This window comes from Neophocaena asiaeorientalis, unplaced genomic scaffold (genome assembly GCF_003031525.2).
Source record: "Neophocaena asiaeorientalis asiaeorientalis breed wild unplaced genomic scaffold, Neophocaena_asiaeorientalis_V1.1 scaffold46, whole genome shotgun sequence".
Lineage (NCBI taxonomy): Eukaryota > Metazoa > Chordata > Mammalia > Artiodactyla > Phocoenidae > Neophocaena > Neophocaena asiaeorientalis.
Genome location: NW_020175393.1, coordinates 3,365,495 through 3,382,630, shown reverse-complemented (window position 1 = coordinate 3,382,630; position 17,136 = coordinate 3,365,495). Strand labels below are relative to the sequence as shown.

The 17,136-nt window shown below is 36.5% G+C and overlaps 2 protein-coding genes across 12 annotated transcripts in view; both read left to right on the top strand.

The window, feature by feature from the left end:
* Positions 1–3,079, top strand: part of LOC112414036 (formin-like protein 18) — a 3,420-nt gene extending 341 nt beyond the window's left edge. Inside the window, exons 2-3 of the mRNA XM_024766315.1 lie at positions 2–269; positions 2,827–3,079. Of these exons, the coding sequence (XP_024622083.1) occupies positions 2–269; positions 2,827–2,844 (286 nt within the window). The 3' untranslated portion in view covers positions 2,845–3,079. The remainder of the gene's footprint in view (position 1; positions 270–2,826) is intronic.
* FKBP5 (FKBP prolyl isomerase 5) overlaps positions 1–17,136 on the top strand; it is a 95,145-nt gene that overhangs the window by 501 nt on the left and 77,508 nt on the right. For 6 of the 11 annotated variants that reach the window (XM_024766311.1, XM_024766310.1, XM_024766312.1 and 3 more), the window contains one exon: positions 5,113–5,217. The exons of 2 other annotated variants lie outside the window; for them this stretch is intronic. The gene's annotated coding sequence lies outside the window, so the exon portion shown is untranslated. Of the gene's footprint in view, positions 1–262; positions 512–5,112; positions 5,218–17,136 lie in introns of those variants that run through there. 3 more of the 11 variants (XM_024766304.1, XM_024766303.1, XM_024766305.1) reach the window with 1 other exon arrangement.

Below are 17,136 nucleotides of genomic sequence, written 5' to 3'. Positions count from 1 at the left end.
CCCCGCCCCCCGCCGCGCTTTCTCTCTCGGAGGCGAGGCCGGTCGCGCCCGCTGGTCCTCACCCGGCTTTTGTTTCCCTCCCGGGGGAACAGGTCACGGCTCCCGTCCGCGGCCCCCGACTCGCCCGAGGCCCGGCGCCCGTGACCGCGGCAGCCCGGAGCAGACGGCGGGACCGGCGGAGAGCCGGCAGGCGCGTGAACAGCAGCTGCCGCGGGCGGGAGAGAAACTTCGCTTTCCGGGGCCCGGGCGGCGGGAGAAGTGGAGCCGGGGTGAGCCGTGCACCGGGACGCCGTGGGCGCGATGGAGCCGTGCTCACCTGGCGGGCCAGCCGAGAGTGAGGATAACGGAGCGTCCCGTCGCCGCCGTCCTGGCTTTCGGTTTGCGCTCCCCGGGCGGTGGGTGTGGATGCGCGTTCACCGTCTTCACCAGCCGCCCAGGGACCAGTGACTGGGAACAGCATCCCCGCTCTCGGCCGCTCGTAGAGGGTGCGGGTGCGGCGGCGTTCTAACAGGTGATAATCCTAGTGCCAGGTGAAAGCCAGTGAAAAGTTGTTTCAGAGCTCAGTATTCAGTTCACTCTGGGACGTTATAACGCCTTCTCCCTTAATGATTTCTAAAAAGGTGTGCTGGCCGCAGTATAGTAGTCAAAACTAGTATTGATTGGGGAAAAAAAAAGGTGGGGGGCGGGTGTTGTCAGCGTGTAGATTGCCTTCTTTCCATTGACTTGCCGGGAGGAGCATCTTTGTAAAAATCGGTTTTTGCAGTGGTGGCGAAAGCATGCATAGTAAGGTACAGGTTGTAAATGGAGAATGCAGAACTCTAGATATCCTTCACTGTGGTTCAGGGTAGCGTGTACAACGTTTGGCCGCCATTCAGTAAATTCTTCATGAAGCAGTTTGAGCTCGTGGTTTTGGATTTACTTTACAGGAGTGGAATAAGGCTTAGCGTTGAATGGGAGCTTTCTTTGCCTCTCTGAGGGCTCACAGGAGTGTTTATTTTCGTTGTCTTACTGTTTTGTTAGATTTTAGACAAGGGAAAAGTTAAGGCATATTTTGGTTCAGTATTTTGAGTAGTCTGTGGGAATTCTCCCGCACCACACCCCCCGCCCCGCATAAGAGTTTTTTTTTTTTCCCCAAGGATACAGTTGAAAAACTTCTTATTCTTGCGGGAAATTTTTATTTGTTATACGTTTCACTTATTTTCTGTTTCTCTCTCTCCCATCTGACCTCACTTAACAATACAGTTATGGCCCTGACCAATTTAGGGCATCTATAGAAAAAAAAGTTTTTAAATAATGTATAATTACTTTAAAATATATTATGAAGGTTATTAATAACATTCATTTGTGAGGAGCAGTTGATTTAGATTACTCAGTTATTTTCTTCTAATATGTCTTTTTTATATCTATGCTGGGTATGATGTGTACTTAAGAGATGTAAGTTTAACTTCGTAAGGACAGTTATTTTAATTATGGTACTTTATTAGTGTTTCATTGAATAGTAATTTTAGTTACTTACGTAGCTAATTAGTAACACCTTTTAAAGGTGAACTCTTTAACCAGTAGTCTAGTTGTGACTACTTGGGATTTAAAAAAAATCAAAGATGGACTTTATAAAATGTTTTATTTCTCTAAAACAACAGGCTTATATGCTGTGAGGTCTTTGTCTTTACAATATTTAACAAAACAAGTGTGTTTCTGAATCTTCAATTTTTTTAGTGATGGGAATTTTGGGTGAATTTCTTTTTTAAAAACATGATTTTAGCCAGTTCAACATGAACATTTTAAAATATTGGATTAGGCAACTAGTGAAATCTTCAATTTTCCGTTTATCCTTGGATTGGAAAAGGATACATATTTTAGGTTGTTTTGTTTCCTAAAGGCTTCTTACCTTAGAACCAGTCTAGAGAAGGAAGAGCATCCTCTTTCTCTAGCTGTAGAAGAAGTTATTACTGTTGAAAGCTGAGTTGGCTTTTTGATGTTTAGTGAAGGTAGATTGTTTGAACAGTGACTCGTGCAGAGTGGGTTTTATTATGTATAAGTAGTTCTAAGGAATCTTATGAGACTGGGGTTATGGGTGATGTATATAATTGTCCTTTAAAGTGTATAGGAATATATTAGTTTAACTACTATGTGTAATTAGAAATTTTATAGTCATTATCCTATAATGATGCTTAAATATACCACATATCATAAATTAAAGCTATATTCCTTAGTTTTATTTACGTAAAGCAAATTTGGGGAACTTTAACTATGGAAGTGCCCTTTAATTAAAAGACTATTTTCAAATTCAGTTTTTACATATTTTAATTACTGATTGTTGTCCACTTTAACTTGCGGTAGACCATATCATAAAATTATCAACCACATTACAGCTTCAAAATTAAGCATAAGTTGAATTCTTGCATGTACACAATAAATGTTGGGAGTGTTTTTAAGTCACTGACCCTCAGGTGTGGCTCCTTTTTAGTTTGGGGGTGGGCAAATATTTTTGAATGAATAAAGCTACAAAAGAACAGGGACACATTAAACCAGCTAAATTTGAGGGTAGATCACATGATACTGTTAGACATTAATACTGCTTTATTTAACAGTAGTATGCATGCTGTATCTGTCATTAAGAATATTTTCTGTAGGCCTTTAATATAATTTCCCACAATTCCTAACAAAGAATCTATATTGTATATATTTTGGCACACTAAATTCTGTAATTATTTTATGCTGAACAATTAAATATTTTATACATTTTATAATTCTGAGACTGTGTGAACTTTCTAACCTAGCTGATTAGTAATTAGATTTTGTTTTACATTCTGAATTTTTTTACAGAGCATTTTTAACTTCTGACATTATGTCCCCAAAAGTGTAAGGAAAATTAAATCTACACTCACCAGAGATTAGGTGGACGTTGGTACGTAAATCACGTAACTATTGATTTAAAAACAGTAGCCACGGGACTTACCTTGGTGGTGCAGTGGTTAAGAATCTGCCTTAAAAAAAAAAGAATCTGCCTGCCAATGCAGGGCACACGGGTTCGAGCCCTGGTCCGGGAATATCCCACATGCTGGGGAGCAACTATGCCTGTGCGCCACAACTACTGAGCTGCACTCTAGAGCCCACGAGCCACAACTACTGAAGCCCGCACACCTAGAGCCCGTGCTTCACAACAAGAGAAGCCACCGCAGTGAGAAGCCCGCACACCGCAGCTAGAGAGAGCCCACGCCCAGCAACGAAGACCCAACGCAGCCAAAAATAAATAAATTTATTAAAAAAATATATATATATATGGTACATTTGAATTGTATGGTCTTGAAATTGTTCATTGTTTGGAAGGAAGAATAAAAGATGGAGAAAAAATCAAAGGCTAGAAGAGGTTTTTTTTTCCCTTTTGTAGTTGCAAACCCTTCCTGAAGCAGATGATGGTAAATTTCTGGAACCGTTTGTAGTGTTCAGCCTCAGTCTTGGCAATTTATGTATGATGTTAAATAAGGAGCCATTCCTAGTCCCCTGAAAATGATCATCTGATTATCAAAAACAGGGCTGGAAATTTCAAATTGATCTCATCAAAAATCAGATTTGTGTGTATGTTTCTCAGTGTTCTATCTCTGGAAATTAAAGATCCTCCTCTACTGTCTGCCGAAAATTACACACAGAATTTGAAGGTTAGAATGTCTCTATCACAGACTTAATGCTCTAGTAAGATACTTTTTGGAACAGAAAACATCCTAGCCTTTTTCAGAATATACAGTGTTCTGAATGAGGATGAAATGGTCTTTACCCATGTTAAACATTAGCCAATGGAATTATTTCCATGTTTTTAACTTTTTAAAAAAGCAAGACAGTAAAATAGAATATTGACAGATTTTGGATTTGGCCCCTAGCATAAAAAATTATTACATGGTGGATGGTAATATTTAATGTTTTGAAATTCTAGTTTTTTTTGAAATTCTAGTTTGAGAAGGGGATTTGTTATGAGAAGAAGGGTATTTCATTGAAGCAAAACGGTAATTTACATGGAAAGAAATTTCTTTTGAATTAGTCTTAGGTTAAAACATAATACTTATTAAGAAAAATTGAAATGTCATCTTTCCTATCTTAAATTTACTTGCACTATGAACTTTATATGGTCTTTTTTTAAAAAATGAATTTATTTATTTATTTTTGTCTGAGCTGGGTCTTTGTTGCTGCGCGCGGGCTTTCTTTAGTTGCGGCGAGCCGGGGCTACTCTTCATTGCGGCACGCCAAGGGCTTCTCATTGCTGTGGCTTCTCTTGTTGCAGAGCACAGGCTCTAGGCACCACGGGCTTCAGTAGTTGTGGCTCGCAGGCTCTTAAGCATAGGCTCAGTAGTTGTGGCGCACGGGCTTAGTTGCTCCGTGGCATGTGGGATCTTCCTGGACCAGGGCTCGAACCCATGTCCCTGGCATTGGCAGGTGGATTCTTAACCACTGTGCCACCAGGGAAGCCCTATAAGGTCTTTTAAAATATCTTTGTTGGTCCTAGGTGGACCTCTCAGAATCCATTTGTAGAGAGACACACACACATATATATACACAAACACATAAATATATACACACAGGTAGATAAAGTATCTATGCTATATATATTTGCATTATATATGTAACTGTATGTTTGCTATATGTATATATATAAATCAATCCATCTGTCTATACTGTGTGACTTCACAGGCTTATTTGTATGTGAAACCTTTTTTTTAAAAATGAAATCGTGCTACACCAAGAGGAATAAAGTACATGTACACAGAAAGACTGATAAAAATGTTCATAGCAGCTTTTTCACAATAGTAATGAACTAATGGTTCATACAGTGACATAGATGAATCTCAGAAATATTATTCAGAGCAAGAGAAGCCAAACACAAGTATGTACTATAAGATGCCATTTATAAAAAATACAGGAACAGGCCAAATTTAGGTATGGTGATAGAAATCAGAACAATGGTTTTTGGGTAAGGGCTGTGGATGACTGGAAAGGGGCAAAAAGGAACTTTTTAGGGTAATGGAAATATTCTATAACTTGATTTGGGAATCAAGCTATGGAATTCAAGTGTACACCTTTGGGGTAAGTTTTCATTTTCATGTAATTTTTAACTTACAGAACAGCTGCAAGACCAGTACGAGGAACTTCCAGATTCACCAACTGTTGGTGTATACATTTGTTCACATTTACCCAGCTGAATACTTAAGATCCGTGCATTTTATGGTATGTAACTTTTACTTTCATAAGGAAAAAAAACTATAAAAATTTGTTGAAGATGAGGAGAATGACCCTGTTATCTGAAAAAAGTGAAATACCTCAATTTGAAATTAAGCAGTGCTTTAATAATGATGTAGGAGAAGAGAATTACTGACAGTCTTTTGTCTCTACATATATGTATCTATGCTGCTTCTCTTTGAAGTTTCATGGCAACATATTTCTGTTAGAAGAGACAAGATCCTGAAAATAATTCAAGGCAAACTGCCAGCCAGGAAACTGTGCTTTATTTTGTTATCCTGTGTAAGTCACCTAGGGAATGAGACTGATACCTAGCGATAGCTTCCTGGGAATTGATAATTCCTGTTAAGAGAGTTGCACACCAGTGTGCTAGGTTTTGCACAAACGTGCAGTCTTTACTGTCCTGGAACTCACCAGACAAAGAAGAGGCAAACAAAGCTGGTTGTCATTTGTGGGTGGTATTTATAGTAGGGGGAAGGATTGGTGCTTGTAAACCATATAAACTAATCTTGATCGTAGGTTAAGTGGTAAATCTAAGGTGGTGAATTTGACGCTCACTGTTAGTTTAAACTGTAATTTAAATAGGTTTAATTTAAAGCAAGTCACTCTACAGCAGCCCTAAAACTATGTCAGTTGTTTAAAACGTTCAGCTTTTTTTCTCGACTTACTATTTTATATAATCTTAAATATGTGTTCTTCACAATTTAGGATTGGGCATTATTTATGGATATTCATTTTTTAATCAGTTTTTTGCATCCACATAAGAAATTTGTTTATTTGGTTATTTACTAGAGTGGAATATGATTTGAAGTAACAGAATGACTAGCCAGCAGTTTCAGCAAATTAATCATTGATAACTGGGGATGAACATTTATGTTGCCTTTACTAACAAAAACCATACATTTATATGGTCTATATATTTTTCTTTAACAAATATAAGTTCTTTGAAGAGAAAAATGACAAATGTCCAACTCATCCAACATGGATAAAAGGAGGACTTTCTCCATTTAATGAACATATTCATTTTCCTTTGAAATGACAGGGCCTTATCTCCCTTTCATACACAGTAAATTTCATTGGTCTATTGAGCATGAATAAAACATTATTTGAAAAGTTTTTAGAATTTTGTTTTGAGTTGTCAAACCCTAACTGCAGATAGAACTTTAAAAATATCTGTAGGTAGCCTTTTTTTTTTAGACTTTTTTATTATAAAAGTTTTAAACATATCCAGAACTGGAGAGAATAATAATGAACCTCCATATACCCATTCTTCAGATTTATTAATTATCAACATTTTGGTTAGTGTGCTTTTAAAAATTGATACATTCTCACAAATATTGTAAAATAGTAGTGGTATTAGTGTACCAGTTTTTTCTCTCAATTTTTTTCAGAAGTTTCGTTGTAAATAGAGAAATCTGAAAAGCAGTGTGTTTTATTTAACTCAGAGACTTAACTTTGGACAATCAGTAATTATGAAACTATTTTTATTCTAAGTTCCTTTCTGTCAGTTCATAGCCTGGAAAAGAAAGATTAATTTTTTAGCCTTTTATTTATAATAAATTAGTCCAAATATTCTAATCTATAGAATAAGGTAGTACTGTTCATCTGGTAAGTTAGATTATCTTAAAAGTGTAGTGTCTGAGGAATGCTGTTGTCTAAATGTTTTGCTGTTACTTTCTCTTTCTCTAAAAACTCAGTCATTGCTGTGCTTTTTTAGGCTCCAAATGTATATCTTATGTCTAAACTCCAGGCCTTGCAAAACTGAGGCCCAAATTTTCACTTATGTCTTGAAACTAAATATGTTTAAATACCATCTCTGTAGCAACTGCACACCAACACCCCCTCTCTCCACCCCCAGTCAAAACGCTTCTCTTCCTGACTTTCCTCTTTAGCTGTTTGTGACACCATTATTCTTACTGGTCATTTTTTACTCTTCCTTTGCTTCTTAAGCTCAGTGAGCCACTAAATCACTTTGTTTTTAAATGTCTTTTTATCTTTTCGTCCTTTTTCATTTCCACTCCAGTTGTCCTAATTTGGGTAACATGTTAGCAGGAAGTTATCCCTAATCTGTAATGAACTTCATACATATCAAAATTAAGATATGTTCCTAAAGTAAAATAGGGCATTTTCTTCCCTTTCAGAGAAGGCTTCAGTCAGTCTTATAAGCAAACACATAATTTTTAAGGGCTAGGAAATCATTATATTTAAACCAGGGTGATAGAGACGATTTCCAAATCACTCAGCTCTAATAACCTCGTGAACGATGGCCAGCCGGGCCCACAGTTTATCAAGGGATATAGGCAGCAAACTTTCTTGGACCACAGAAATAGCCCAGAATGAGTTCCTTCCAGCAGAATATCTGCAGGTGCTTTGCAGTGGGGGAAATACTGAGTGTATATAACAAACTTTCAGGACTTCTTGTGTTTTTATGGTAAAAATGAAGATCTGTGGGTTTACCCAAAAACCCTTCTATTCCTTGTGGCATATTTCCTGACCAAGATAGTTCTTATCAAAAAGCCATTGTGCTGAAAGTGACATGATACTCTTACCTCATTACTTTCCCTTCTTTTTACAGGCTCCTAGAATTGACGGTTGTCAGAAAGATAGGAACCTGAGGTTAGTTGGAAAGATATAAAATAGAAATGGGAAAATAAGTGATATCCATTCTGCTTCCCACTAGCAGTTGTCCACCCTCCAGTGGTCTTGGGCCTGAGTCCTTTACAGATGGATTGTAGCTTATCAGCTTGGCTTGCTTTTGGTCAGCTTATGGAGCTCTTTCTTCTTTCCGCTCTTCTGGGAAATGTTTGAATTTCTTCCTTGTAGAAATCAAGACCCAATTTAAGATTACTGACTTTGGGGATAAGAGAATAAAATTTGATATTGTTTTAGATAATCCAGAATACCTGATTATTTTCTTCTATGAGAAGTAGGAATAATATGGGGATTCTGAGATGCTTCTGCAGAAATTAATTTAATAGTTATTACGAGTGGAAAATGGAAGAGAAAATTACACCGTTTCTAGGAAGCCTAGTATAGTAGGCATAGACAGGGATGAGATTCAGGAGTGTTGCTACATGATCTTACATGATCTACTTAACCTTACCGAGCCTTATATTAATTGTAAAATGAATGGGTTGGATTAGATAGTGTTTTAAGGTCTTTTTGCAGCTCTGAAATTCTAAAATGAGTGGTTTTTCAGGGGAAAAACTCCTGATTTATATACTGTTCCTGGTTAATGATTTTTTCAGTAATTGTTTCACCTACGTATTTTTCTGTTTCCGTTAGAAGTTAGGAAAATAAATAATTAAAGGAGTCAGCATTTGCAAAATGAATTAGATTTTAGTGTTTTCATCTATCTACATCTCTCTACTGGATTTATTCTGGACTCATTTTCACCTTCTATTTGTGTCCACTTTCCTGCTTTTCTTGCTTTTTCTTTGCTATACAGTGTGACTTTCATCTCCCTCTTTTTGCTGCTTCTCCTTGCTACTGGTTTTTTCTAGCTGTCCATTGCCCATATTTCATTATGGACATGGAATTCGCCAAATAGACCCTTGAGTCTGAGCTACTGATAAATTTAGACATCCTAATAGTTGTCAGGATTAGTGGGATCCTTCTACTCGATAATACAGAAACTAGAGAGATTAGTCCTAGGGTAGAGGGAGTGGGGGAAGCCTGAAGGGAGAAGGAAGGGGATGGAAGAGTTTCCAAGGATTATTTAGATATTTTGATTTAAAATATAAGTTAAAATCTTCCTTAAGTTTTGATGATGGTGGCTCTGCCTGTGATATCAAAGTTTGGTCCTGAAGTCTTAGTGCACTGTGAGTTTCATCAGGGCAGCAGCTGTGCCTCTAATTCTGAATCCTTGGTGTTCAGCATAGTGCTGCAGAGTAAGCGAAAGTTGAACTGAGTTGTTGTTAGGACTGCTTCTTTCTTCAGGGTGTTCTGTGGTTGGCTGGAGATTAAGATTCTGGTTAGACCCTTAAGTAAGACTGTCACCACCACTTTGTGATATGGGACAAGATATGTAGCTTCTCTCTAAGCTCAGTTGCCTCATCTATAATAATAGGAGGTGCAGGCAGTATTAATACCTACCTAAGGGTTGTGAGGAATAAATGAGACAATACAAATAAAGTCCTTAGCCCAGAACCTGGCATATGTCTTCAATAAATATTAAATGCTATTATAGTTTCATTAATAAGCACTTTTGTATTCCAGATAATAAGTTCTGTTAGGTTCTAAGTAGCGTTGTTACAGAATAAGACAAGATCCTGTCCTTAGAAAAGATAGAACATGTGCACAAAAGATAAATAACAACCTAGGTCTTGTGGTAAGTGACAAAGGAGTGGTTTACTTAAGGTCTCAAGAGGCAGGAATAATTGCTAAGCAGGTGAGAACTTCAGGAAGGTGACAGAGCTCCACCTAAGCCTTGTAGGACTAGTTAGCAAGTTAGGAGGACAGGCTCCTTGGAGCCAGTTTGCCTGTGTTGGAATCCTGACTCTGCTACTGTGTAATCTTTAGCAAGTTACTTGACCTTCTTCCTAGGATTGTTGAGAGAATTAAATGAGTTTATACATGTCAAGTGCTTAGAATGGTGCCTCAAACATGGTTAGAGCATGATAAATTGTTATTATAAATTGGAGAAGGGAGAAAGCATTTGACAGAACACTGAGTGACAGTGAAGGGGAGATTTCATAGGTTTGTCTGAAATGATAAAGCCAAATGGACTGGAGGGAATAACCTGTTGGAAAATAGTGAGTGATTATGTTAGGGCAGAATTATGAATGATTAAGCCAGGGAGTATGGCATCTTTTCCATATGTACTGGGGGAACTTGGGAAGATTTCTTGGGTTATTTGTAAAACATTCTTGTGTGTTACAAGTAACATTTCTAAGTCTGTATCTCTAGCACTTCTCACTATCTTTCCTGATGTCATATAACTGAAACTACTATCATACTAATTTTGACGATGAAGCTCATGATCCTCTATTCTGAACCATTATGCCTCTTTAATTTGTCCATTTGTTTTTGTAAACATGTATTTTGGGCTTTCTCTTTTTCTCTCCATATTCTAGTTGTTTACATAATTCTTATTCCTTTTCTCCAGAGTTTAGTGGGTTTCTGCTATTTACCTCTCTGTCCTCAAAAATCCCAGTCTAGATCCTAAATCACCGAAGTCATAAAGTAGAAAGGGCCAGGGAGAGGGAAAAAGGGGGAGGAAGGTAGGGAAGTATGCTCTAGTCCAGCAGTCTTATTGTACAGATGAGGACGTTGAGGTCCAGAGGAAGTAAAGTCAGGATCCACAGCTAATTAATTAGTGGCCTGTACCTTTCAGAGCTAAACTAGGGCTGCTTTTTTACTGTCGTCCTAGTATGACTCTTAACCATCTGGGTGGGAATTACAGTAGTATTACCAATAATCTTTCTACTAACAGCTATCAAACACCAAGGTAAGAAATAATTTTACTGCCAGGAATAATGTGGTAATAATTCACTCTATTCTTAATGAGAAGCCCATGATCACACTTCTTGGACAGGCATTACTATTCTTAAAGTAATATTTAAAACCAAGGCTCCAGGGCTTCCCTGGTGGTGCAGTAGTTAAGAATCTGTCTGCCAATGCAGGGGACATGGGTTCGATCCCTGGTTTGGGAAGATCCCACATGCCACGGAGCAGCTAAGTCTGTGCGCCACAACTAATGAGCCTGCGCTCTAGAGCTGTGAGCCACAATTACTGAAGCCTGTGCACCTACAGCCCGTGTTCTGCAACAAAAGAAGCCACCGCAATGAGAAGCCTGCGCACTGCAAGGAAGAGTAGCCCCTGCTCACTGCAACTAAAGGAAACCCGCGCGCAGCAACGAAGACTCAAGGCAGCCAAAAATAAATAAAATAAATTTATTTTAAAAAATAAAATTAAAAAATAAAACCAAGGCTCCAAAATCTTCTTTAGGAACAAAAGGGTTCCTTTCTTTTATTTTTGGAGTTGGAAATTATAACTATAATAGTGTTGTAAACATAAATATCATTCTCAAAAAAAAGTGGACTTCTGTTTCTGTCATGGTGGAACACAGGTTCTTTTAGAGTGATTGATAGTCCAGTAAGATTAGCATGAAAAGTTGGGAACTATTGTACTTTCACCTCACAGCCCCCAGCCGTGTACTTCTACTAGTACAGTAGTCTCTAAGTTTACATCTTCTTTCGTCTCTTACATTTTACCATATGCCACACATAATGGTGAGAAACCTATTTAAGCATTGTTTTCTTCTATATTGTTTTCCTACCTAAATGCAATGTGATAGAATGTCTTTTATAAAGCCCTAAGCTTAGTGTCTGGATACTCTAGTTGCTCAATAAATACTCCCTTCCCTTTTTACAGAGCACGTAATTTTTTCTCATTAATGTCAGTTCCTCATCTCCAAATCACTGTCACACTACTTTTCTTCCCTTGAAATGTCTTGTTTTAAATTTGACAAGATGCTGTCCTTGCATTTTGAAAATTTGTGTGACGTACAAATACGTTTTAGTCACTTTAAGCATAATTTTGTCATAAAATTATTTCACAGCTAGTAATCTTTTCAGGTTCTATATTCTTTCCCATGATTAAAGAAAGAAAAAGTGGCATGGGTTACATAAAAATACCCTAGACCTCTCTGCTCATCCTGCCATATTCCTTAAAAAAAAAAAAAAAAAAGACTTCTAACTGGATTCATTTTTACTGAAATACTAATTTTTCTTTATCATTTTCAAACACTGTGAAGTTGAATTGTATAATACACAAATATATATACAAAAGAATTTTTTCCGTGTCCTCAGTGCTTTGTATCAGATCACTTAGTTGTATTTCCCATGGTTTGGTTTCTTTTTCCTGTCTTCATTTTTCTGAAGGGAGAAGGGATTTTTTTCTCTCTTATGATCTGTGACTTGTTTTGTATTTAGATGATTACTCTTTATAACAAATTTTAACTTCTATTTGTGCTATTGGGGGGAAGAGAAATGCTTCAAAATTAAATTTTAGATTTCTTTTTTGAGGGCTGTGTGTGTGTGTGTGTGTGTGTGTGTGTGTGTGTGTGTGTGTTTCTCTCAGCCCCTTCAGATAATATATAGGAATTTGTTTCTGTTTTTAAATCTTTTTTATGTTGAACTGTTTTATTGTTTGAAAGAAGTCTTTTAAGCTATATTTTATGAGTGGTTACTAGCCTTTCCTTGTAAATTTATATAGTAATAGTACTATAAATTCTACTCTATATAACTATATGTTATATATAATACTGTATTATATATGTTATATATATAGCATAAATATATATTAATACTATGCTGTATATAGTATATAATAATACTATATAAATTATATAGTAATACATTTTGCTGTTAACTTCATCCTTAGAATATTAAGTTTTTTGTAATTTAACTTATTTGGGTATATCTTGCAATTCTCATATGTTGAGAGAGGAAGGAACAATTGGTTTTTGTAACTCTTATATAAATTACTTGGCTGTCTTCCATTTATTATCATTTTCTTTTTTTTAATTTATGGCTTCTAAAAGTGAAGAGCTTTAATATTATGCATTCTTGTAGACCGTAGTCTTTGTTACAAAATGTGCTCATTTCTCTTTTCCATGTTTAATATTACTATGCTTAGGTTTTCTGTTTAATTCATGGTGTATTTTTGTTTAGTTTTCGGCTGGATTTGTCAGTTTGGGTTGTAGTTTCTTTTCACCTTCGTGTTGTTTTTGTTCATTTTCTTAATATCTCATTTTATCTCCACTTAACAAACTTTTTGGTATTACCATATACTGAATATTTTAATATGTGTGTGTGTCTGTAGTTTCTAAACAAGTGTGACCGAGTTTCCCTCTTTTCTTAAGATTCCTAGGCTATTTAAATATTTTTATACCCGTTGTCTATTTTGCATCTAAAATGCTGATAACAGTAAATAAGATTTCAGTACACTTTATGTGAGTTAATTTTTTATGACAATCTAGCTTTGCCAGACCAATTTTGTTAGTAAATTAAAAACATTTAAAAATTATTAATCCTCCTAATCTAGTGTCCCTCATTTAGTAATTTGTTTTGATCCTTGTGTCATTTTATGAGTCTTTTATTTGGAAGACTTGCCAGTGACTTCTAAAAGTGAATCATGAATTATGTGAAACAATTAACTTTGAAAGGGGAAAATAACTATACATTTTAGGACCTACATTTTATATAAATTGGGTTTTTTTTTGTTTTTTTTTTTCCTGCGGTACGCAGGCCTCTCACTGTTGTGGCCTCTCCCGTTGCGGAGCACAGGCTCCGGACGCGCAGGCTCAGCGGCCATGGCTCACGGGCCCAGCCGCTCCACGGCATGTGGGATCCTCGCGGACCGGGGCACGAACCCATGTCCCCTGCATTGGTAGGCGGACTCTCAACCACTGCGCCACCAGGGAAGCCCCATTTTATATAAATTGGATTAACAGATTATTCAGTGATGTAAAGATATCTTTTAAATTGTTTCTGTATACTCTGTATTCATTGAAAAGATTTGATAGCTTGTAATTAAAACTAAAAAGGCAAGAAACATTAAAAACAAAGTCAGAAATTCAGCATAAATCACTTGAGAAATAATGAGCAGGATGAGGGAGTGGAAAGAAATCTTTACAGCAATAATCTGAGGCAAAATATTTTCTGTATTTGAACATTAAATTTAGCTCTGAGCTTCCTGGCAAGCAGGAGAAAAAAGGAAACAGGATGGGTTTCACAGTTATTGTCTGATAAAGAAAGCTTATCAGTTTTTCATGGGAGAGAAACTTTTTCTGAGTTCTAAGTTATAAAAAGAGGTTATGTGAATTCTTAATAAGAATATAATTTATATTTCCATTTTATAGCTTAATTCCTGCTATTGCTGTGTTAGCTGTGATATACCATTTATATGCACTGTAGTTATATTTGGTCATATTAAGTTCACATCCACTGTTGTCAGGAGTGGAAATACCATGGCTAGGGTGTGTTTATGTATTGCCTCTAGAATTGTAACCATTGACGAACAGGAAACTGAAAGCTAAAAGTTCAGGAAATGTATTGTATTTAGACTTTGTGGAAAAAATATATATGATACTTAACTACTGAAATCCATGGCTGTTTGAAGACTGAAAAATTTATGTGTGCATTTAGTTAGAGAATAATATTATGGATTCTTATAACAATGCTGTCAGATGCTTAAATATGATAATAAATACAGTATGCACATTGTGTGCCAGGAAAATTGTGCAATGCTAGAAAAAATGCAATGGATTATAATATGTGTTCAGCTATACTCTCAAGAAATAAAACAGCTGACACAGCAGTTGAATTCTTCAAGGATATCTTATTTTCAGAGAATTACAGAGCTTTGGTTTTAGTTTTAGTTCCAGGGAAGGAGAGGTCCCTGTTTTACAAGACAGTCCATTTCACTCTTAGGAAATTCTAATGGTTAAGTTTTATTTTCTCATATTGCATTGAAGTTTGTTCCCCTGTAATTTATTAATATACTCTATAGTTTTCTTAGTGTTGAAAGGAAAATGGTTAACTGATAAAAATTATTATTTTTAATAAAGGTGATTTTAAAAATTTATTTATTTATATTTATTTTGGCTGCTCCGGGTCTTAGTCGTGGCACGTGGGATCTAGTTCTCCGACCAGGGATCGAACCTGGGCCCCCCCGCATTGCGAGCGTGGAGTCCTACCCACTGGACCGCCAGGGAAGTCCCGATAAAAATTATTTTAAAAGTTAAATATATTTCAAATGCTTGGGTTTGGGGTTTTGTTTGTTTGTTTTAGGATTGTGGCATTTTAGGTGCCTCATGAAATACTACCTGTAGGAGCTTTATTTTTGAAGTTGTTTAAAAGATTTCTGTCAGATCATAAGTGATTAACATATATGCTGCGTAACCTGTATTACTGTTTTTGTACTTAACTATTTTAACAGGATGTGATTTATATGGTTTCAACATTCTTTGAGACAGCATCAAGTTTTAATAGCTTTTTAGAAATGGGAATTTTCTAATATTGTATTTTTGTTGCTGTTCTGTTTCAACAAAAGTGATCAATTATGACTGTTTTCACTGCCAGTTTTGTGATTTGAAGTTATAGTCACACAAAATATTCAGGGACCACATTAAATGAGAATTCTATTTATTACAAAGTTCTTTTAGGAAATTTAGCTGTATTATATGTCAGCACTTATAATCATTTGAATAGCCTCATTAAAATTAGCCTCTTTTCAGGATTGATTTGGATTTGGATCTGTTAGGGTCATGTGTTCACCTCTGAACTGTTGGGGTGGCCAAGGGGATAAGAAGCTCTGACTGGCAAAGACTGGGGATTGGGCCCACCCCAGGAGGTGAGGAGCAGTGATTCCCCAGTGGAAAGTCCCAGAATGCTGTTTGCAGCAGAGGGTGGAATGGGCTCTGGGCTGACAAAACAAGGAGTCTCGACAAGGCCAGACCATAAACGGCCTGGTATAATGGGTTAGGGGCTTGGACTTGAGGCAGTAGCTGATCTGTTGTTGCAACAGAGGGTTCTTTTCAAGAACAACTTTTACTTCCTTCTTATTGTGTAGTACATGGTTATTGTAGAAGAATTTAGTAAGTAAATATAAATCAATGAAGAAAATAAAAATTTCCTATAATGTTTTTTCTTTTGAATTTTCTTAGCTAATTTCCCTTAAATTTTATTTAACATCTAAATTACTTTCTAAATTTTGTTTATTTGAAATGGTGCTTGTTCAATTGTTCTTTCACAAATTCTGTTTCTGTTAACTTTTAAAATTAATTATGAAGGAAATAGGAGTTAATAACATTTAAAGCCTTTGTTTTTGTTTGATATAATTATTCTATTAATTTGTTTCTATTTTATGGGAAACCGTAGGCATAATGGGCATAATGAGAACACAGACCTGGAAGTCAGTGGTTCTTACAGGAGAAACAGGAAAAATGGAGCAAAGACTAGGTCTGTCTTGTTCACGGTTATGGCAGTATCATCAGGCACAATGCCTGGCATATAGTAAGTGTTCCATAAATAGTTGCTGAATGAATGGATGAGTTTCTCATTAAGCACTTTGAGTAGCTCATATTTCCTGCACTATGGATAATCAAGATCAATTATATTCATCCAAAGTTAAGAGTCTTTGCTGTGCTCTGCCCTTTTTTAAAAATGAAAATTGAATAAATCGATTGTTTTAAAAAATACATATATGTGTATGTACATGCACACACACACAGTACAAAAAGTAAAAATCCCTTGTTTCTTCCCCTGAATCCCATTCTCCAGAATTTGCTACTATTAATGGTTGGTATATTTTTTCTAGATATTTTCTTGCATTTACAAATGTATATGCATTTTTTCATACAAATAGAATAGTAATTTACACTGTTGTATAACTTGCTTTTTCCCCTCTTCATGCCATTCTTAAACATCTTTCCCTATCAATTCATATATAACTGCTTCTTTATTTTTTTATTTTTAAAATTTTTATTTATTTATTTTTGGCTGCATTGGGTCTTTGTTGCTGCGTGCGTGCTTTCTCTACTTGTGGTGAGTGGGGGTTACTCTTTGTTGCGGTGCGTGGGCTTCTCATTGCAGTGGCTTCTCTTGTTACGGAGCATGAGCTCTAGGTGCACAGGCTACAGTAGTTGTGGCTCGCAGGCTCAGTAGTTGTGGCACGTGGGCTTAGTTGCTCCGCGGCATGTGGGATCTTCCCGGACCAGGGCTGAAACCTGTGTCCCCTGCATTGGTAGGTGTATTCTTAACCACTGTGCCACCAGGGAAGTCCTGCTTCTTTATTTTTAATTGCTGCATAATACTCCATTGTGGAGATATATAATAATAGTCAATTAAGGAAATTTCAGTTGTTCCCCCCCCTTTTTTTTTAACCATTACAACAGTGTTT